This window comes from Pyrus communis, chromosome 16 (genome assembly GCF_041283825.1).
Source record: "Pyrus communis isolate YQ-2024b chromosome 16, ASM4128382v1, whole genome shotgun sequence".
In the NCBI taxonomy this organism is placed as follows: domain Eukaryota; kingdom Viridiplantae; phylum Streptophyta; class Magnoliopsida; order Rosales; family Rosaceae; genus Pyrus; species Pyrus communis.
In genome coordinates, this window is record NC_142580.1 from 15,662,575 (window position 1) to 15,684,572 (window position 21,998).

The 21,998-nt window shown below is 38.8% G+C and overlaps 4 protein-coding genes across 9 annotated transcripts; 2 read left to right on the forward strand and 2 right to left on the reverse strand.

Moving 5' to 3' along the window:
- The first annotated feature begins 394 nt into the window (after window positions 1-394).
- On the forward strand, window positions 395-1,864 carry LOC137730471 (uncharacterized). Its single transcript, XM_068469461.2, has 3 exons — window positions 395-596; window positions 724-812; window positions 913-1,864. The coding sequence occupies exons 1-3, from the start codon at window positions 513-515 to the stop codon at window positions 1,565-1,567; spliced, it is 828 nt and encodes a 275-aa protein (XP_068325562.2). The 5' UTR covers window positions 395-512; the 3' UTR covers window positions 1,568-1,864.
- A 413-nt stretch (window positions 1,865-2,277) lies between these two features.
- Window positions 2,278-5,593, reverse strand: LOC137732342 (uncharacterized). The gene is made up of 2 exons (XM_068471652.2): window positions 4,963-5,593; window positions 2,278-2,761 (listed from the first exon to the last, which is right to left on the reverse strand). The coding sequence occupies exons 1-2, from the start codon at window positions 5,202-5,204 to the stop codon at window positions 2,704-2,706; spliced, it is 300 nt and encodes a 99-aa protein (XP_068327753.2). The 5' UTR covers window positions 5,205-5,593; the 3' UTR covers window positions 2,278-2,703.
- A 9,297-nt stretch (window positions 5,594-14,890) lies between these two features.
- On the forward strand, window positions 14,891-18,712 carry ARPC2B (actin-related protein C2B). Of its 2 annotated transcripts, none has more exons than XM_088687817.1 (10): window positions 14,891-15,018; window positions 15,799-15,865; window positions 16,016-16,223; window positions 16,639-16,805; window positions 16,910-16,987; window positions 17,187-17,319; window positions 17,495-17,586; window positions 17,708-17,764; window positions 17,911-17,989; window positions 18,289-18,712. In XM_088687817.1, the coding sequence occupies exons 1-10, from the start codon at window positions 14,930-14,932 to the stop codon at window positions 18,486-18,488; spliced, it is 1,170 nt and encodes a 389-aa protein (XP_088543943.1). In that variant the 5' UTR covers window positions 14,891-14,929; the 3' UTR covers window positions 18,489-18,712. The 2 variants fall into 2 exon arrangements, with proteins under 2 accessions (XP_088543943.1, XP_068325538.2); XM_068469437.2 differs by having other exon boundaries at window positions 18,298-18,712.
- LOC137730451 (uncharacterized) lies at window positions 15,318-21,412 on the reverse strand. 5 transcript variants are annotated; one of them, XM_088687821.1, is made up of 6 exons: window positions 19,786-21,412; window positions 19,094-19,123; window positions 18,916-18,986; window positions 16,345-16,446; window positions 15,949-16,160; window positions 15,318-15,565 (listed from the first exon to the last, which is right to left on the reverse strand). In XM_088687821.1, exon 1 carries the CDS (start codon window positions 21,277-21,279, stop codon window positions 20,413-20,415), a length of 867 nt encoding a protein of 288 aa, XP_088543947.1. In that variant the 5' UTR covers window positions 21,280-21,412; the 3' UTR covers window positions 15,318-15,565; window positions 15,949-16,160; window positions 16,345-16,446; window positions 18,916-18,986; window positions 19,094-19,123; window positions 19,786-20,412. The 5 variants fall into 5 exon arrangements, with proteins under 5 accessions (XP_088543947.1, XP_088543945.1, XP_088543948.1 ...); XM_088687819.1 differs by having other exon boundaries at window positions 19,094-19,233; XM_088687822.1 differs by lacking the exon at window positions 18,916-18,986 and having other exon boundaries at window positions 19,094-19,233.
- Between the last annotated feature and the right edge of the window lie 586 nt (window positions 21,413-21,998).

A 21,998-nucleotide genomic window follows, 5' to 3' on the forward strand; every position in this document is an offset into this window, starting at 1 on the left:
ATCACATGTCATATGATTCGTTTGATCAGGACTCAATAATTCATATACTATTATGTGGTGGTATATAGACGAGCAGTCTCGAGAAGAAAAACATTTTAAGATGTCAAGTAAATTTAACATCTCTCAACGGTCAACTTCCAATAAAGTAGATTCGAATTTCGTATAAGGCAACGGATTCCATGTCCAAATTACCAAAGAAACATGACTCCTTCCATAAATTCCCATGAATCAAAAAGGCAGACAAATAATAAACCAAAAAGCTTTGTTTGTTGTCTCTGCCTCCCTGCTTTATTAAACCCGTGCACCCACCACATCCCTTTCATCATCATTCGACTCCCCAACGTTACTATTTTCAAAAACCCTTTGGACTTGGAGCCAAACGGATTTAAAAACTTCCCATGTCCACCGTCACCTCCTAACCCCCTTTTCCTTCTATTTGTCTGCCTATATCAAACCACATTCCTCACTGCTGCGAAAACTAATGAGGAGCTGGTAGCTAGGGGACTTCTACTATGGGGTGTTTTCTTGCCTGTTTCGGTTTCTCTAAGAAGAAAAAGCGGCGAAAACCCGCTACTAAAGCCGCCGGTGGTGACCATGTACGTTTCTTTATCTTAACCTCAATCCATGCTTTCAAGTTTCAGTTTTTGTGTTTTGATGTGTTGGTGTCACAATATTAACCCAAAGTCGGGAAGTTTGATTTTTTATTTTATGATGTTGCTGTAGAGACGTGTGAGTTATGTACCACTCGATTCATCTGTCACAATTATTGGTGTTGATGGTGCAAAAGAATGTTCGAAATCTGAACTATGCAGGTCAGTTCTTGCTTTTAATCTCCGACTTTGTATTGAGATTTGATCTTTGGAACGATTATTTTACCGGCATTCGTTTTCGTTGAATATTTTGTTGTTTCAGAGACAAGGCAAAGGAGCAGACAAGGTTGAAAACCCGAAAGAAAGTTAGCTTCAATCCGAATGTGCAGACCTATGAGCCTATTTCGACCGATTACCGTTCCTTGGAGAGCCATGAGGAGGAAGACTTGGAAGAAAAGAATGTCAAACGCCTTTCCACTTCAGCATCTAAAAGGGATTCAACTACTTTGAGATTGGGACTGTTTCCCTCATACTACAGGTACCAAAATGTACGGGACAGCTACGAAGAAGAGGAAGGCGATTCAGATGACAATGATGTCGACGTTGATGATGAGGATGACTACTATGATAACGATGAAGAGAGTGATATCGATGAACAACGAACAAGCCGAGAAGGGTTTCCGGAGGAACTGTGTTCTGCCTCTAGAAATGGAGAATCGGGGTATCCAAATGCTAGGGATTATAAGTATGTACATTCTGTACTGAGTCCAGTAGAGAATCTCATACAGTGGAAAGCAGCGAAAGCGAAAACAGCAGCACCACAAAAGCACCAAAAGGAGAATATTGCATTATTTCAACAACCCCAGATGCCTTATAGCAGCAGGTCGAATGTTAACCGGTCCACGAAACCTCTATTGCAACAAATCCCAGTTCATGCCAGTCTTTCGAGTTGGTTAAATTCGCAAAGTACTAATTAGTCGGAGGAGACCGGATTGAATCTTGATCGTCAATAGTTGCACAGTTTCTGTAACTGGAAATTAGTGCATTGGACAGATTCAATTTCATTCATGGCAAAAAAGAGAAGTTGATACAAAAGGTGTGATTTTTTGGGGGATTTGTTGGATGTGTTTGCGCATTTGTTTCTGAGTGTCTTGATTCTTGTAAAAGAGGATTTTTGATAGATTTGTGCTCGTATTGGGGGGCTTGGTTGTTTGTGTAAGAAATTGACTGTAATTCTGGCAGAGAAATATATGAGAACCCAGATTACTGAACAATGGTTTGCCGCAAAAGATTTGATGGGTATTTTGGTCTTGGCAAATCTTGGATTTGCGGAGTCAGGAATTTTCGAGGGGGTGGGCTACCTAATTTTTTACCTTACATTTGGAGTATCTTAGTAAAGTACGTGAGTTAGCGCTACCACACTAAACAAAACCTAAAATAAGCAGAATAGTACGGATAAACTTTTTCTCACCCCAAAAGATCCGGTTAACCCTGTGTATATCTCTCTCTATGTCATGCGGAGAGAGACATAAGAGAATATACAACCGGTTACAAGACTGAAGCTGAGTGGGCCAAGTTGGTGGGATGAGTTTTAAAATTCACTCTACCAAATAATGCAAGGATGCAGGATGGATGATGTCTTTTCTCCTTTCTGTCAAGTGCTGAAGGAATAGAGAAGAAAAGGAACAAACAGAATCGAAGCACGTTTATTTAACATGATATGGTTATCAAAGTATGCTGTAATTCTAATTACATACAAAGTACAAATTATGCATATCGTAAAACAAAATAATTCTCGACTGTGTTTGATATATTACATAATGTGGAAGCCAAATTGCCGTTATCTGTGTCTGCTTTCATCCCCGGAAGATGGTCCACTCAGTTTGCATCTGGTTATAACGGCAGTCATGGAAACTTAACCCAAAAATGGTACTATACTTGGATGCAAGACATGGGAGACTGGCTGTCTTGCTTTGGTCTCAGGACCTTTGGTCCATCCTTGACGCACTGTGTTATAATTGAGGCAGTAAAATTCATAACAATCAGCTTCGAGAAAATTCCTAATCGAATTACCCAGCAAACGTATCCTGATAAACGGTGTACCGAATGATATCTACATGATGGTACATATGCAAGAATCTGCATCCTCATCGTCAGAATCACTAACATCGCTGCAGATGAACAATGAGACAGGGTCAGAAACTAGTAAGTCGAAAATAAATGTTAACAGTTATTTCATACGGGTGCAAATACCATCATAAATAGTTACTACTCCATTAGTAATTTTGTTTTCCAACTTTAACCGGATTACAAGCACATAGGTACGCCATGAGAGATTTCTTACTTCAATCTATCAAAATGCAGCAAAGCAGAGTGTATATTTTCATTTGAGCAATCAATAAAAGATGTGCTAAAACAACACTTTGTGATAATTTTTTTTTCCAATTCCTTGAGTGCAGACGTGCACGCGCACACACTCATGTACTAAGACACAGGTGAGAAGTTACTTCCTATGTGAATTGCAGAGAGTCATTATGTTTATGCAGACAATTGAGCGCTAGATAAAAGGATATTTCAGTATCGATAGCACGAAAATGAAGGTTACCATGTTCATAACAGACCCCAGAGACATGAAGGTACCCATTCTCAGCAGTTCCATAACAGGGCAAAAAGTTGTGAAGTAACGATTAATTGACTTTATGATCATTTAGGGCAAAAGAAAAAAAGTAAATATATCACGATAAAGTCAAAAGAACTTGAAGTCAAGAGCACATTCAAGCGTTTAGTCACGCACATCTGCATATCCACACAAAAATGGATGTCATCTACTAAAGTATCACATTTCATAGTCAAGATTAGATAATGTACTAATAGTCATACTAGTCAACCCCACTCGTGATAAAGACCACTAAAATGCCTATAATTTATTAAATTTAGTAAGTCTAACTTAACAAAGGCAGAGACCAAATGCCTCCAACATACTTTCCCGTTATTTAACAAGCGCAAAACATTGCTCTAGAATCATGGACCAGAAAACATTGAAAAAAAATGACCCAGATCATCAGGAATTTGTAGCCCATGCAAACTTGGCTTAGGCATTTCATCTGCCTCGCCATGTTTGGCAATATTATTCATATACTATATATATACACACACATAAAAACAAAGAAAAATAATTCATCAAATGCCTTGTTTTGTATTAACTTAAGTTCACAACAAGAAATCTAGGCAGAGAGGATCAGAGCAGGTGCCTTACATTATTAAGGTAAGATTCTCGATGAGATGAAAGCAGATCTATTCATCTAACTGAATTGACACTAAAAGGGTGAATTACAAGGTTTTGATATTATATGGTATTCATGGGAGGTCTAATGGGGTACCTTTGGCATTGAAAACTATTTCTTAAAAGAAAAAGGGAATTTTATTAGCACTCCAAAATAGTAATCTTACAATCATTCCTCCCTTAACATTTCATATTGAGGAGTGCACGATGTCTATTTTGGAGTGCCAATAACAGCTCCCAAACAAAAACTGAACGAAGATTGTGACTTGACAAAGATGGATATAATGGAAACTTTTCCAGAGCTCATATACAGAAAATTAAACAAAACCTCAAATATTCAACTAACCAAACCTACTCTAACGATATAACAATAAACACTCGTTCACCGTAGTAGAATGGAACCTGAATTTTTCGACTCTTAAAGTCTCATGCCTCAAAATCAAATAGGTTACAAGGGTAGGAAGAGTTGATAATCACTTCAACTCACTTTTGTGGCAATAGAAGTCAAGTAATTAACTAATTAGTAGAATCACAAGCTAAATCCACTTCTGTAGTCCATCCAAAATGATGCCAAATATCTTTTTCGAAAAACCATGTAACCTATGCTGTCAGGCAACCAAGCTAAGAAGGACTACAACATTGTAAACAAAACGGGTGGCTGCAGGCTTGGTCGATGGCAGATGCCTATAGGGACAGCGGAGAAACCCAAACCGCAAAGAAGTGCAGCTGGCTGGTAACGGTAATTACAAAAAGTAAACTAGAAAGCCGGGCCCTGTAAATAGATAATGTGGGATAGCAGAATTGGAAAGTGTCATCACAGACGGAAGGGACAAATAAATAAGAGACGAAGACAGTAAATTCTAAAGCTAACCGCGGCATAAATGACGCCTGAATCAAAGTCAATACGTAGAGTATAACAGCAACATGAAATTAAGAGACAAAGATATTGGCCAACAGTCAATCAAAATTCCAACAACCAGATCACAACGACGACAACGATAAGTAAACAAAGCAAAAAAAAAAAAAAATTGCAACAATTTGATCAAAAGAATGCACATGTAAGGAGATAGAATTCAGGAAATGCATTACCTCGGTTCGAATTCCAGGACCTCAACAAGCTTATTCCCATTCCTATCATTCCACTGCACTTTTCGCCGAGTCTTATTCGTTTTCCTCGACATGCCCCCTCTCCGAGGAGGCAACAAAGAATTAGACTCACTGTCTTCATCTCCATTAACATTTTCCTCAACTTTCTGAGAGTCTCCGGCATCCGACGTCGTCTCAGTTTTACACCCATTAGCAGTACTAGCATCCTTAGCATCCGTATCCATCAACAAATTCACAGCCCGACCCAACAAAATCGCACCCCAAAAGAATCCAAATTCAACCAGAAACCCTTCCAATTTCTGAAATTTATCAAAAACCCAGTTGATCCAAATACCTGATTTGGATAAATTCGCAAAACTATCCCCTGAAGTTCAAATCTTGCAGGTCGTAGTGGACGTGAATCGCCATTTCCGCGAAAAGTCAACGCCCATCCTCGACGCACAGCTTCAAACAGCAATGGGATGAAATGGAAAAGACGACGAAATCGAAAGAGAGAAGAAGGAAAGCCTGGCAATTATTAAAAAGTAGGAAAATATTTCACTGGGAAAATCCTGACATTTTCCAGAGAAGGTGACGAAAAATGTACAGTTTCTTTTTCTTATTAGACCCCTTTGCAGGAATAGGAAAACGTGGTCTAATAAATGAATACTCTGAACCGAGAATCATCATGGTCACCGGACCAACGATCCGGATTTTTTAAATATCATCCAACGTTTCACTTGTTTTGATTTTAAAAATCATAATAATTTTTTTATTGTTGGATAAAATTTTAAAGACTTATATCATTTGATACAGTGACCTTAGTAGAAGAGATTCAGAGAAATATCTTTCCCTCTGAACCAACTACTGAAGAATAATACGATAGTTTTCTTTATTATTTATTTTTAAATTAACCAGCTGGTGGCTTTGTTAAAGTAATCTTTTTTTTTTAAAAGTTAGAAAGACTCACAAAAATAAAGGCGTTTCAATCTTTTTCAATCATTATTGTGTGATTCAGGAGCTCTATAAATTCAATTTAAAATATTTCGGTGTCAATTTATTTTACATTTTTATATTTTTTTAAAACGACCCTGACAATATTATTTTTTGTCACCTACGATAAAAATCTTATTTGCTTGATTTGAAAGGGCCGGATGAGATAAGAAAACGCGACGGTAAAAGTAAACAACTCATAATTTGCATGAGTTTAATTTCTTTATGGGCTAACACGTGGCAGGATATGAGGGTATGTGTGTGTGGTAGTTAATGTCGTTGTAACAGTGAGGGTTGGCGGCGTCAACACTCAACACTATGAAATACAGCCAAACGGTACAATTGTACAGCCGACATGTTTTATCTTCTTTTTCTCTATTTTGGAATTTAGTCCCCTTTTTTTTTAAATCAGATAATGACATTTTTTTTTTATTTGAGTAAATTGCTGATTTCTTTTGAACTTTTATTTAGTTTTCATTTTTTAAAATCAGGGATTCCAATTTTTTTTTTGGTTGATTTTCCTTGCAAGTTTTTCATTCATTCCATCCAAATTTCTGTTATATGAAAGTATGTGCACAACATGTGAGAGTAGTTCAGTCGCTTTGTTCTTTAAAATAATTGAAAACCCTAGGCTAAAATGTCGACCTATGCAAATCTGTGTGTGTGACATCACACATCGCCCAAGGGAGTGATCCTTAAATGTATATTCACATCCCTACCTAGCACGAGGCCTTTTGGTAGCTCATTGGTTTCGGGTTCCGTAGGAACTCCGAAGTTAAGCGAGAAGGGGGCTAGAGCAATCCCATGATGGGTGACCCACTGGGAAGTTACTTGTGAGTTCCCAAAAACAAAACCGTGAGGGCGTGGTCGGGGTCCAAAGCGGACAATATCGTGCTACGGTGGTGGAGCGGGGCCCGGGAAGTGGTCCCGCCCGGCCCAGGATGTGACAATTTGGTATCAGAACCTAACCCTGGCTGTGGTGTACCGACGAGGACGTCGGGCCCCTAAGGGGGGTGGATTGTGACATCCCACATCGCCCAGGGGAGTGATCCTTAAATGTATATTCTCATCCCTACCTAGCACGAGGCCTTTTGGGAGCTCATTGGCTTCGGGTTCCGTAGGAACTCCGAAGTTAAGCGAGAAAGGGGCTAGAGCAATCCCATGATGGGTGACCCACTGGGAAGTTGCTCGTGAGTTCCCAAAAACAAAACTGTGAGGGCTTGGTCGGGGCCCAAAGCGGACAATATCATGCTACGATGGTGGAGCGGGGCCCGGGAAATGGTCCCGCCCGGCCCGGGATGTGACAGTGTGATTCTATAACTTTTGTGTCTAAAGGTCTAATGAAGTGATGCTTTAGAGTTAGCGTTAATTTGGATGAAATCTATGGAAAACTCATGGTAAGGGGCAATTGGCCAAAAATTAGTTTTAAGTCCTTGATTTTCCAATTAAAAAGTTTAGGGGGTAAATCGAAAGTTAAGTAAGAGTTCAAGAAGAAATCAGCAGTTTACCTTTTTTTTTTCTTTTTTTTTTTGGATAGTGTTATTGACGCATTCTTGTTCATTTTTGTCAATTAATTTTCTTTAATTTGTTCGATCCAACAACTCAAAATTGAAAAGGGTGCGTGAGAAAGAAAAATAGGCGTATGGATAGCATTATCTTATTTTTTTTAGCTTTACTTTTTGAAATGTGTGATATTCATTTTTTGTATATGAAATATATTTATACTAAGAGATGGAAGGAATGAATTAGATCAAACTCGTCTTTAACAAAATTTATATTTAAGAATTTGACTTATAAATGAAAAAATATCATTAAACAACAAAACCAAGTATTCCTTGAAATGCTAAGAATACGTACAAGCATGATACACATTTTATTTATTTACAATCTTTAGGGGAAATGTGGACAATATTGAACTTTGATCAGGACAATATAAATTAATTGAGCGATATATATTGTGATATCCCACATCGCTCAGGGGAGTGATCCTTAAATGTATATTCCCATTCTTACTTAGCACGAGGCCTTTGGGAACTCACTGGCTTCGGGTTCCGTAGGAACTCCGAAGTTAAGCGAGAATGGGGCTAGAGCAATCCCATGATGGGTGACCCACTGGGAAGTTGCTCGTGAGTTCCCAAAAACAAAACCGTGAGGGAAATGGTAAGCCCAAAGCAGACAATATCGTGCTACGATAGTGGAGGTGGGCCCGGGAAGTGATCCGCCCCGGGCCAGGATGTGACAATTGGTATCAGAGCCTAACCCTGGTCGCAAGTGTGCCGACAAGGACGTCAGGCCCCTAAGGGGGGTGGATTGTAACATCCCACATCGCCCAGGGGAGTGATCCTTAAATGTATATTCTCATCTCTACCTAGCACGAGGCCTTTTGGGAGCTCACTGGCTTCGGGTTCCGTAGGAACTTCGAAGTTAAGCGAGAAGGGGGCTAGAGCAATCCTATGATGGGTGACCCACTGGGAAGTTGCTCGTGAGTTCCCAAAAACAAAACCGTGAGGGAATGGTAAGCCCAAAGCGGACAATATCGTGCTACGGTGGTGGAGCGGGCCCGTGAAGTGATCCGCCCCGGGCCGGGATGTGATATCCCACATCGCCCAGGGGAGTGATCCTTAAATGTATATTCCCATCCCTACCTAGCACGAGACCTTTTGGGAGCTCACTGGCTTCGGGTTCCGTAGGAACTCCGAAGTTAAGCGAGAGAGGGGCTAGAGCAATCCCATGATGGGTGACCCACTGGGAAATTGCTCGTGAGTTCCCAAAAACAAAACCGTGAGGGAATGGTAAGCCCAAAGCGGACAATATTGTGCTACGGTAGTGGAGCGGGCCCGGGAAGTGATCCGCCCCGGGCCGGGATGTGACAAATTGGTATCAGAGCCTAACCCTGATCGCAAGTGTGCCGACAAGGACGTCGGGCCCCTAAGGGGGGTGGATTGTAACATCCCACATCGCCCAGGGGAGTGATCCTTAAATGTATATTCTCATCTCTACCTAGCACGAGGCCTTTTGGGAGCTCACTGGCTTCGGGTTCCGTAGGAACTCCGAAGTTAAGCGAGAAGGGGGCTAAAGCAATCCCATGATGGGTGACCCACTGGGAAGTTGCTCGTGAGTTCCCAAAAACAAAACCGTGAGGGAATGGTAAGCCCAAAGCGGACAATATCGTGCTACGGTGATGGAGCGGGCCCGGGAAGTGATCCGCCCCGGGCCGGGATGTGATATCCCACATCGCCCAGGGGAGTGATCCTTAAATGTATATTCCCATCCCTACCTAGCACGAGACCTTTTGAGAGCTCACTGGCTTCGGGTTCCGTAGGAACTTCGAAGTTAAGCGAGAGGGGGGCTAGAGCAATCCCATGATGGGTGACCCACTGGGAAATTGCTCGTGAGTTCCCAAAAACAAAACCGTGAGGGAATGGTAAGCCCAAAGCGGACAATATTGTGCTACGGTAGTGGAGCGGGCCCGGGAAGTGATCCGCCCCGGGCCGGGATGTGACAAATTGGTATCAGAGCCTAACCCTGATCGCAAGTGTGCCGACAAGGACGTCGGGCCCCTAAGGGGGGTGGATTGTAACATCCCACATCGCCCAGGGGAGTGATCCTTAAATGTATATTCTCATCTCTACCTAGCACGAGGCCTTTTGGGAGCTCACTGGCTTCGGGTTCCGTAGGAACTCCGAAGCGAGAAGAGGACTAGAGCAATCCCATGATGGGTGACCCACTGGGAAATTGCTCGTGAGTTCCCAAAAACAAAACCGTGAGGGAATGGTAAGCCCAAAGCGGACAATATCGTGCTACGGTGGTGGAGCGGGCCTGGGAAGTGATCCGCCCCGGGCCGGGATGTGACAAATTGGTATCAGAGCCAATCCCTGGCCGTGGTGTGCCGACGAGGACGTCAGGCCCCTAAGGGGGTGGATTGTGACATCCCACATCGCCCAAGGGAGTGATCCTTATATGTATATTTCCATCCCTACCTAGCACGAGGCCTTTTGGGAGCTCACTGGCTTCGAGTTCCGTAGGAACTCCGAAGTTAAGCGAGAATGGGGCTAGAGCAATCCCATGATGGGTGACCCACTGGGAAGTTGCTCGTGAGTTCCCAAAAACAAAACCGTGAGGGAATGGTAAGTCCAAAGCGGACAATATCGTGCTACGGTAGTGGAGTCGGGCCCGGGAAGTGGTCTCGCCCGGGCTGGGATGTGATAATTGGTATCAGAGCCAATCCCTGGCCGGAAATGTGCCGACGAGGACGTCGGGCCCCTAAGGGGGGTGGATTGTGATATCCCACATCGCCCAAGGGAGTGATCCTTAAATGTATATTCCCATCCCTACCTAGCACGAGGCCTTTTGGGAGCTCACTGGCTTCGGGTTCCGTAGGAACTCCGAAGTTAAGCGAGAGGGGGGCTAGAGCAATCCCATGATGGGTGACCTACTGGGAAATTGCTCGTGATTTCCCAAAAACAAAACCGTGAGGGAATGGTAAGCCCAAAACGGACAATATTGTGCTACGGTAGTGGAGCGGGCCGGGGAAGTGATCTGTCCCGGGCCGGGATGTGACATATATCATCAAACTTTTTTTCTTTATAATTGGTGCCATTGTATAACAATACCATTCATAATGCCAAAAATGCTTTTTCTTCTTTCAGCTTTCAAAAATCAAAATAAAAAATGAATTAAATAAGTGCAAAGTCGAAAATAGTTTTTAAATAAAAAATTCAGAAGAAACAACCTCACCCACATAAAAAAGTTAGTGGCCTTTTTCATGAATTTGTCACAAATAAAAAATTGTAAAAAGTTTTTTCTTAAGAATTAAAAATCCAACAAAAAATAAATTAAATACCAAATAGTCAATTAGCTCGTGGCAAGAGGCTAGTGGAAAAGAAAATGGCTTGCCTTTCAATGCATGTCAACTTTTGAAATGGTTAGGCACACCAACTTAGCAATATTAATGTTGTCTTATTGTCCTACATAAGTTTGCTAATTCACTCCGAATTTTTTCATAATATGTATTGTTGCGTGGTTTGAAAGGTAACGGTTAAATCTTGTACATAGAGATCTAATGAATATTTACACTGGTTGAATTTGAATAAAACTCATACCATTAAATAAAACGTAATATGATATATATTATTGTGTGATTTGAAAAATAATAGTTAAATCTTGTATATAGAGATCAAATGAATATTTACACCGGCTGAATTTGAATAAAACTCATACCATTAAATAAGAGGTAACATGATAATTGACCTCATAGTACTGGAGCTAATTTCATGTGTCAGACTTTTTATTTTTAAAGGAATCTTGATGGGGACCATTCTACATGTTCTTCCAGAGGGAAGAGGAAGACACAAGAGCATAATTTTGCATTAAAAAAATGGATTAAATACTAGTTTGGTATCAAAGTGATTTTATAAAAAGTGGATATAAAAAAAAACTAAACTTAAAAAGATGTTTGGTAAACACTTAAAAACAGCTTATTTTCACAGTTTTGTGTGAAAAAAAAAAAAACTAAAAATGTGAAGCAATAAAAATGAGTTTATTCTCACAACACAGCAGGAACGGCTTATTCTCATGGCACAACAAACGGTTTTTTTCTTCTTCAACACATAGTAATACCAAACCAGCCCTAAGATTGTCTCTTCTCCTACTTTCTATCCTCTCCTACTTTATAGCCGTCCATTCCTTGCCAAGGTAATTTAAGGCTCCAGATTACGCCACGTCACCAACAACACTCAAGTTTCTTTAAGCCCAATTTTCCTAACTCTTACGCTGCCATTCCCGCCCCCTCCAATCTGCTATAGGCATAGCCTGTGTTTCTAAAACCTTTTATATAGAGTGATGTTATTTTTATCCCAATATCTTATCTTCCCACTCACCTTTTAATGAATTTTTTTAATTACAAATTTGTCCATTTGTAAAAAGATTGATAAGAACATTAGTTATCTTGTTTTGCTTAATTTAAAAAAAAAAAAAAAAAAAAGTTGCGCGTGGGAGGCGATTTGTCTACCTTAAACCCTAACTCATATTTTCATCTTCTTTCATTCAGAGAAAGTAAAAAAAATATATCAATGGACTTAGAAGATGACTTTTTCATTGAAGAGGTGGAAGATGACGCTTCTACAGAAGAGGTAGAAGATTATGTTTCCATTGAAAAGGTAGAAGAATAATTTGTTTGTGAATCATTTGAATTTGTCTATCGTATTTTTGAATTTTTCATCGAATTATTTTGGATTTGGATACCTCTTTCGTTTCCATTTGAATTTGTAGACCTTAGTGGTTTTCATTTACATATTATTTTTTGTTTATATTATTTTAAGGGACAATTTTATAATTTCATATGTATGTATATATTAAAGGTTATTTTGAGAATAATAGTGGGTGGGGAAATAACATTTTAATTTTTGAATTTTTTAAGGTGGGTGAGATTATAACGTGGATGAAAAAATAAGACAACGGAGTGGTCTAGTAGCTCTCTTTATATATTTGTTTTGTTATATACTATGTTTTTGTTGCTATAAGAGGGCTTTTGCTGGAAAACAAAATTTCATAAGCCTAGAATGCATATTCAAAACTAATAAGCCTGGATTGCAGCATCAAACTCTGCAGATTCAAAATTAAACACTTGGACTGTAGCACCAAAAACGGCAGATTCAGAATTTCACGAAAAATATTTGTTTTGCAGAAACCAACAGTATGAGTGCTTTGAATCTTTCTTCCTCCTCATATGCCGTTCCATAAAAGCACCATAAGGTGCAAAATTGTGAACACAACATCCTCACCATCATCAATGGTACTTTTTATTCTTAAATCAAGGGATTCCCTATATTGTTCTTGAAAATCCTCAAATATTGTTGCTAAGACAAAAGTAAGAGTGGTTTTATGGTAGGAAAATTGGAGTGGGAGGGAAAGGCAGCAGAAAAGCCAGAAAAATTGGGTTTTAAAGAAACTTGAGTGTTATTGGTGACGTGGCTAAATTTGGAGTCTTAAACTAACTTGTCATGGAATGAACAGCTGATAAGGTAGGAGGGGATGGAAAAGGATAAAAAGTAGGAGGGGAGACAATCTTGGTCCACAAATATGATATGGTGACTTGGATAGCAGCAGTGGTCGAGATTATATCGAGAATAGCCACATAATTATCAAAAGGGAAATGATGAGATAAATTCCAAGAGGCATGATAGAATCGAAATACATCATACAACCTATCATCGAAGGTATCTGATCCTATAAGTACAACACGACAGTCAATTTGAAGGGACTTTCAAATCAATACATAAATTTGCCCTGCGTAATTTCTCGCTCTATGAGAACGCTCTTGCTTTTGAGAATACAATTGAACTCCCTAACTTCGTCAAGCATACCTCTCAATTTGTGTTAAATAGCTTTATGACTGACAACCGCCAACATCTCTAGTTTATGTTAAACAGCTCTAGAGCCGTTGAGTCAGGTGACCGAGGAGCATCTCATAGTTTGTGTAAACAACTCTACTCCAAGTTCGATTGACTACCTATCCAAGTCTTTGTCAACAATGGTTATTTGAGTCCTTGTTGGAAGATGTCACTTCATTAGCTTTCTCGGTGGAGTGAGGTGTTACCGGGTTACATTGTTCGGCACAATGAAAGCCGAACCCATTTTACGATTAGATACTCATAAGTACACTTCAGAGTTCGGCATTCCGACGGCTGAACCACATTTACAATCAAGACACTTATATCTTTCTAGTATTTATGTCCATACAATCTAGTATCGATTTGGCGCACTTATATTTGCACAAATATAATTGAAGCAATCGAGCCTGGTGCAAATAATTCGTGAACTTCGCAGTGACTAGCAGCCTTGTCTTCAGGCTCTAGGACCCAAAGGTTGAGACGAGTTCCTTTCTCGTAAGCACTCAGATAAGAAGTCAGCAACACGTTTGACACCACCACCACCACATCATTTACTCACCGACCAAGCTCGGTTGTCGAGTTGGCACGCCCTGCATTCAACCAAAAGTAGTGTTCTAAAAATTGACTTAAGCAGCTGTTTACGGCGACCCACCATTGCGATTATATCAAAAGCGTTCAATTAGTCGGCGCCTAGATGGCCAACTGGGAGGGCTAGGCGGCCTCTGGCCGGTTATGTAACTTAAAAAAAAAAAAAAAGTTATGGCTGCAAAAGTTGTGCATCTCCGCTTCTTGCTGCGTTTTCATCGTGTCTTGCATCGTGTCCCCTCCTGCGTGCGTAGAAGAGGAGTCGGCATAAAACATTTAATGCGAGAGACCTCTATAAAATTGAAATTGCAGAGAAGAAAAAGTGAGATGGCGCAAAGGTTGTGTTGACTAGGGTTAGAGTTAGGGATTTTAAATTAGCTGATATGTCTTTTAAAATTAGGGAATAAATTATATTATTTATTTGATGTGAAAACGAGGCTCAATCCTTTTTTGAATGAAAAACAAGGCCCATCAATTATTAAAATATATAGGCTTAGAAAAAATGTTACAAAACCAAGAGAAAGCATCCTAAAATTTTACATATATACTCATATTTTATAATATATGTAGTAAATTAATTTATATATCATTTTATTTTACAATTTATGTATCTTGATACAATTATGTATTTTTTTAAATGTAAACAAACGCTTATTTTTACCCACAACAAAGTTTGTATGAGACAATGAGGATTGCATCGAGGATTTAACATAGAAGATATTACTTTCTTCAGTGACTTGGATTGCATGCAAAGGTACAACTTAAATAAATCCACCAAGAAATGAGCACAGTGACAGAAAAGTGCTTTTGCTTTGTATTTTATTCACTGACAAGTTAGCAGCAAAGAAGAGTGAGTAGGGAAGTTGCTTCAGAAGTTGATAAACTTGATTGCAACATTGAACTTAATTTTTACTCCAATTTCAACTTGTCCAAAAGCAGTTGTTGGCTGTGACATTGTATATATTTACATCCCACCCACCCATTTGAAATTAGGAGGAGATATGAGGGGTAGAAAATTTCCGGGAGTCAGGATGGCATGCTTAGAGAGGGCATCCCCAGCTTTGAAGGGAATTCTGCTCAAACGGTACCGGTAAGTACATTCGAGTTTTCGTGCTTACAATACTTGATTCGAGATACGTATTGTAGCAAATTTGTTACGTTATGTTCTTCACAGATTAGAAAGAGCTGCTTAGCAATAATCATATAGAAATTTAGATGTCTGCATTCCTGAAACGAGTTGAAACAGTAAACTGTTACTGCTGTTAATCAGTTATAATCAGTGTGCATGTAAGGCAGCATTATCTTCATCCATCAGTGTCAAGCAAGCCATCATCCGGCGACGTTTTACAAAGCGTAAAAGCTAAAAGAGCGAAAACTAAGACCGAGAAATACAGGAAGAAAATTTGACATTGTAAACTTCTTCAGTAAAAAAATAGAGCAAATACAAGAGATTTAACAAGATTATTGACAATGGAACAGAAAAATGTCGTAGACAGAAATTATTACAAAAAATGTATAAATGGTAGGAATTTCGTGACAGGGAGCTGTGGTTTCCAGGTAGATAAGCATTATGTGTCCAGCAATGAGTTGTGGGTAGCACAAACCTGTATTTATGGTTCTCCCACTAAAACCAGTACCTGCGACATATTTCACCAAATTGAAGAGAAATGTCACGTTCACCATCTTATCGTCTAAACTCGAAGCTGGTTGAATAGAAGAATTCCTAAACAGCGCTGTTTCTGCGGTGTTTAATTAATAATGGAATGATAAATTGCTAAAAGCTTTTTCCCAGCTCGAAGATGGTTGAAGCTGTCAGTATTTTACAAACGAAAACACATTCTGATAATTAGTATTGTTGCTTTCATAACAGTGACAGCAATTTCATGGAGATTGATCATCACTTATACGAATTCGGTTCTGTTGAATACCATATCCAGGTGAGTCCTCAGTGTGTACAGATTGAATTTAAAACATTGTAGCCAAGATGTGAAGCTAGTAATAATGTGTGGGTGGACAATACCTCATCATATGGTTTTTCAAGCAGGTAATTTGATATCTCTTCTGATGATTTTCGTGTAATAAAACAGTCTTCAGCATCAGATACACATTATATCTACTTGTCAGTGTCAACCCCGCTCCTTTCCCAGGGAGTCATGCGTCCGTATGGGATTTCACAATATACTAAACAGATGGTAAAGGGAATTCGTCCTGACGTTGTGGAGATTGTTGAACCTGCAAAAGAAGGATACCAGCTTACTTTAAGACTTGATTTTTCTGAGATTCCAAATGGAAAAGGTTCGATATTCTTTCACACATCATCCCAATAATATACAAAAATTTAGTCATATCATATATGTCAAACATAGCTTGTTACCAAGATGCTTGCAAATTTCATTTTGTTTAGATGACTGCTCACCTTGATAGCCAAAAGAACAAAAAGAAACAAAATAATGAAACTCTGTAACCAATTACACTAACAATGCTTTCTTGAATTCCAAGCTTCTTTTTCCTCCCATCCCTATAAATAAAGATGACATAACTTGTCAATATGGCAACACACCACGAGCTGCAGTGAACGTCTCAAAACAAGTCTGAATAGTATGGAAAGCAGCTACGTCCTGCATATTTAATCAGTATGATAGTAAAACCATTTTCGTACGGTACTGTCGATGCTAACATTGTAATTATGCATGCATTTTTCTCTCTCTAGATTCTGTGAAGGTAATTGCAGACATTGCTGCTGTGCAAGCAGTAATCTTAAGTTCTCAGCTGAAAGAAATGTTGATGAATGTTAACCCTCAAGATACATCGCAAGGAATGTATAAGCCACTCAAACTCGAATATCACCCAAGAGAGCCTTTCTTTATTATTAGACAGGTAAATCATTAGCAAAATTAAGAAGAGTGCTGATTCAACTGAACTTATTCTAATTAATTTACTCTATAGTTCTAATGTACAATGAAGATATTCATGTTTAACAGCCACAGAAAATCATAGCAGTATTCCCGATACGTTTCAAAGACAAAACAGATGTCATTATTGCAACAGCATTCTTTCAGGTTTGTGACTGACGACTGATACAGTGAAGTAAAGATTTTCTTATTAGTAGTCAATGAAATCATACTATTCCTGCTAATGTAAAGATTCTTATTAGTACAGTCAATGATTTCACCCTTCCTGCTATTCCTTGCAATAACTGGTTTACATTTTATTTTTCTTGATTTTCTATTTTGATCTCCTTCTGGGGAATGGAGACAGGAGCTTATGGATGTCGGAAGTTCTGAAAAATGGAGGAAAGCGCCTCCTTGTTGCTGGTCACCCATTCCACCTCCAGAGTTAAGAGGAGAAACTTTTGAAGATTTGAGTACGAATGGAGGATTTGTCTCTTTTGGTATCGTCTTAGACTCCAATCTAAGTACTCCAAGTATAAACTTTCCTCTTAATCACTATAGATTTTAAAATTTCCAGTAACGAAGCTGCTTACTTAGCTTATGGTTGGTTTTCCACATATGAGATGAACATCAGCTAGACTCAGTCTAACACATTTGGTATTGACTTATATACAGAGATTTCTTCACGTCATGTCGAAGGTAAAAGACTAGACAAGACAGTATGGAGTTTACTGAATTTCTATGCCTATGTTAAATACCATGTAAAGGTAAAAACTCTACTATTTTATCGGGTTTCTACTTTTCCTTGTTGAGAAAATTCTCGCCTTATTCTAGAAGTTTTCAACCAATGCATGGTTACATATTTAGTTAACAAGTTTGTTCAAGCAGAGCACCAGAAGTTTTATTCAGAGAAGGATGAGAAAGCGTCTTGAAGGACTAGTTGAGGTAAAAGTAAACCCTGAAATACCAAATCAACTCAAGAATAATTTTTACCAGTAAACAATCTATTTCCCTTCCCTCATATGCAAAAGTCATTTTGGAGGAATACCCCCAACAAGATGAGAAAACTAATATTCTTTACATGCTTGCAGGTCCTGGGTAAGCGAAGAAACACAGAAGAAAAAGAAAAAGACGAGGAAGAAGAAAAAGAGGGAAACCACAAGGTTCCAGGTGTGCTTTAAGCCTGTATACTTTGACAAACTCACCAACTACTATAAGTATATAAAAAGAACTTAGCTAATTTCATTACCACTCACTAATTTCACAAACTCACAAATTCATAGGACAGATTCCATGCAATCCATGGAATGGAGTATTTTAGAAAGTTCTCAAAATAGAAGCTTTACAATGATAAAGTGACTGGTCATTACATTATTCTTATTAACTTCTGTAAGCAAACTATTTCAGACCAACAACAATTCATATTTTCTTGATTCCTGGTTATAACTCTCTCATTGCTTGCTTTCAAGCAAATGCAGGATGCATGAACATGAGAAAACTGATCAAGATATCAAAACCTAAAGTCCTACAGCGAAGGTATGATGACTTGAGCACGAAAATCAAGAGAATCCGTTGGCGGATTAAAATCCATGGATTTGGGCGTTTTCGTCGTCGATGGTTGAAAATGCCAAAGTTTTCTTCTTCAATGGGATATATCAGATTAGAATAAGTTATTTCCCTACCTTATATGTTAGCTATTTATGACAGCAGTTAGAATAATGAACAATGCCCCCTATACTGCTACTTATGCAGAAACAATACAAAGACTGTAGATACCAAGTGAGTACTGTTTATAAACCTTCATGTGTTTTAAACTGGAACTATATCGTAGCTTAATTTGTATGTCTTAATATGTAATTCTGTGAAAGTCAGATAAACAGACCAGATTGATAACATGTTGTCCAAAACAATCAAATGATTCAGTTTGTTTTAAAATTTAAGAAAATAAGACAGTACTCACAGACATTTGCTGTACAAAGTTATGGCAACATCCATGAAAGGAAAAATAAGCAACGAGCACCAAGACAGCAGTTATGTATAAATTCAAAACTTGAAACATTAATAGTATAGTCATAAATTTGAAAATTAGAATCAACCAGTGAGATGATAGCTAGAGAAGTTTGGTGTAGCTGGTTTACTTGCTGCGGAAATAAGTAATTTGTGTGTTCTGAACATTTAAACAGAAAGATGTGAAAATAAATAGCAAAAAAATAGTAATACCTTATTTTGTGCTGGATTACTGAGATACTATTAAGAGGTTGAGGACTGACTTACCAGGGAATTTACCAGCTTCCACAATGAATCCTGATCATAGGAGGCCCTTAAACTGTCAGTTGTTAATAGCATTTCCAACTTCTAAGGAATCCTTTCAAATTTCAACTTTCATTCTCCTCCCTTAAAATGCATGTGGTTCACTGTACATTTTGAAGGAGGGAAAGAACATTGTATGTGGATAGTAAATTATTGATAAACTATGGAAACAGCTGATTTCTGTACCAAGGCACATATGTAGCCAAGATGCAACAGTACAGATTCTAAAAGTTTAAACATTAGGCAACCAGTCCACCAAATGCATTGCCAATACTTATTTCGTACTAAAACATGTCTTGGTAAGCTACCTTATAAAGAGAAGCAAACAAAATTGAAGCCACAAGGTGAACAGTATCAACAAAGACAGATTACAGTGCTTGTTATGTTTCTGAAAAGCTGCTGTTTTAAATCCATTTGACGCCATTGTCATTGAGCTCTCCAATTGTTAACTTTCAGAAGATAACCATTAGAGTCTTACTTTTTTCTGTTTTTAGCCTTCACCTATCCTTTTCTTCTAGATCCTAATTCCTAAAGCTTGAAGATCAACCAAAACATGGTATGTTGAACAGATAAATAGATGATGCAACCAGAATCGAGGAAATCTCATTTTTTATGGATGTGGAAAAATACAACATAGACTGATACTATTCCCTTACCATTGAACAAATGTGAGATCTTCACTTTTATCTGGTCCTCAGTTGACAAAATATTTCTGTTTGGTTCTCTGTTACTTAAAAATTGCAGCCTGAGTGTGAATATCCAAACACTGCAAAAGCTTGATATGTTGTTTTGAAAAACCAATTCAAATTTGATAAATGGAACAAGAGGTAGCTGTCATCAATGAATTCACTTAGATCATGCTCTTAAATTGAAGCAGTTTTATTTCCAATCATCAAAGAGAAAAACCAATTTGTACACTGCAATTGGCACTTGCAGAAAGGAAGATCTTGAAGGTGGTTCCAAATGATGAAGATAAAAGGGATATCGAAAGTAAGTGAACCATAGAGTTGTAGCTACACAACTAGCGCTAATTTGTGAAAATGCACACAAACACAGGTCGTAAACTCTTTATGAGGATTACTGATACATCGAAAAAAACCAAGTTATCCATATAATAATTAATCTAAACTGGAGACAATCTAAAAACCAAATGACGGCATGCCATTAAAAAAAAGAGGAAAGCACTACAAACTGAAGTGAAAGAATGAACAAAAGAATAAAATCTCCATTATATCTGAAACTTTGTACCAAAATTGACAGTTAACGAAAACAGAACAAGCATTTCATTCAAGCTCAATCTCACCGCCAGGAGGCATCAACACATGCTCCGAATCTAGCTGTGCTAGAAACGGACCACTGCCCTCGCCACCCTGCAAGTTCCAGTTACTTGCCAGCAAAGCAAACAACACAAAACTCAATACCAAGACCGCAATCGCATGCCCGATGAACAAGAGCATCATCACAGCAACACCCCTTAAGCCGTCCTCCTCAAGGTCACATTTCCACTCAGCATTGTCCTGGTTAGGCCACACTGACATTTTCTTACACCCGTTTAACCCAAATGCATCAGTGTACAAGGACAACCCCAGTTGCAAAATCCAAGTGCCCTTAAAAACCAATCCAGAGGACAAGAAAAACTCGGCGAAAAACGAACATGGCCTAATCGACAAATACAGGCAAGAAAATGCACAAATTAGAGTCAATGCAGCTAGCATATCATACACAGCGCCACCAAGACCCGAAATTCCCTTGCCGATCACAGAGTACTCAACGAAAAAGGAAACCGCTGCGAAAACGAAGACGAACCCTTCATTGAAATTCAAAGGGTCGATGTTTTCACGGAAGATGATCAGAAGGACGAGTGCCCAGAACATGAAAATGGCGGCTGATTGCTGGAAGAAGGCGAAGCGGTAGGTGGGGTGGCCGGAAAAGGCCAGAAATATGAAGATTTCGGAGAAGGAGGCGATGGGGAGGGCGATGGTGAGAGAGTACAAATCGAAGTTTTTCCATTTGGGTTCTGAGAAGTACCAAGCTTTGGATCGGTAGAGAGATGGGTTCTTGAGGTAGAGGGCGGAGGAGCAGATGAGGCGGCGGAGGCCTATGGGGAAGAGGAGGGCGAAGGCGGAGAAATGGGTTGCTAGTGATGCCATGTGAATTTATGAATTTTCTGATGTTTGCTTCTTCTGGTATGTGTTTGTTTCTGCTTTTCCTGCCTTTTTTCGTTTCGTTTCGTTCCGTTCGTTGACGTTATGATTCTTGTGAACTTGTGAGGAAAGCTGTGAAATTCAGAGACACATCATTTACCCCTTATCCTTTACTCTCACAGAAGGATTTTTTGTTTTTTTTTTTTTATTCAATTGGATTCTTTATTAAACCATCAAAGTTCCAACTATCTACAATTTAAACGTAAGTATCAAAAATTAAAGTTGCGTCTTAATAAATCACGCTGCCAAATAACACTTTTCACTTTAGCTTTCTTAGTTTCCTTTATTTCGATGAAAGTTGGTTTATATTAAAGGAGAGTGCTACCAACTTTCTCACTTAATTTCTCATTTTAATATTCTCACTTCTACTCATGTCAAGTATACTCTACTAGCACCCAAAACTAAAAATTTAATTACCTTTTGGTTATACATTAGAAAGTGGGATTCTTTACCACCTTACAGTTTAACGTCAATTCATGTGCCAACATTAGAAAATATTGTGTCAAAAGTATGAGGTGACATAGAGTCTATAGAGAGTCCCACTTTTGAGAAAGACCTCTCAGCATTTTCTCTAATTTTTTTGTTGTTGAATTGGAAGTGCTTATTATTTAATATCTCACCAAAATCGATGTCCAATTAATGTTCCTCCTCATACAGTTTCAATA

Excerpts from the sequence above, each read along its gene's own strand:
- LOC137730471 (XM_068469461.2), top strand. The coding sequence starts at position 513 with ATGGGGTGTTTTCTTGCCTGTTTCGGTTTCTCTAAGAAGAAAAAGCGG. Across the intron at positions 597-723 it reads AAGCCGCCGGTGGTGACCAT|AGACGTGTGAGTTATGTACC; the intron begins GTACGTTTCTTT and ends ATGTTGCTGTAG. Across the intron at positions 813-912 it reads TCGAAATCTGAACTATGCAG|AGACAAGGCAAAGGAGCAGA; the intron begins GTCAGTTCTTGC and ends TTGTTGTTTCAG.
- LOC137732342 (XM_068471652.2), bottom strand. The coding sequence starts at position 5,204 with ATGGATACGGATGCTAAGGATGCTAGTACTGCTAATGGGTGTAAAACT. Across the intron at positions 2,762-4,962 it reads GTCCTGGAATTCGAACCGAG|CGATGTTAGTGATTCTGACG; the intron begins GTAATGCATTTC and ends GTTCATCTGCAG.
- ARPC2B (XM_088687817.1), top strand. The coding sequence starts at position 14,930 with ATGAGGGGTAGAAAATTTCCGGGAGTCAGGATGGCATGCTTAGAGAGG. Across the intron at positions 17,587-17,707 it reads ATGTTAAATACCATGTAAAG|AGCACCAGAAGTTTTATTCA; the intron begins GTAAAAACTCTA and ends TTGTTCAAGCAG. Across the intron at positions 17,990-18,288 it reads GGGAAACCACAAGGTTCCAG|CAAATGCAGGATGCATGAAC; the intron begins GTGTGCTTTAAG and ends CTTGCTTTCAAG.
- LOC137730451 (XM_088687821.1), bottom strand. The coding sequence starts at position 21,279 with ATGGCATCACTAGCAACCCATTTCTCCGCCTTCGCCCTCCTCTTCCCC.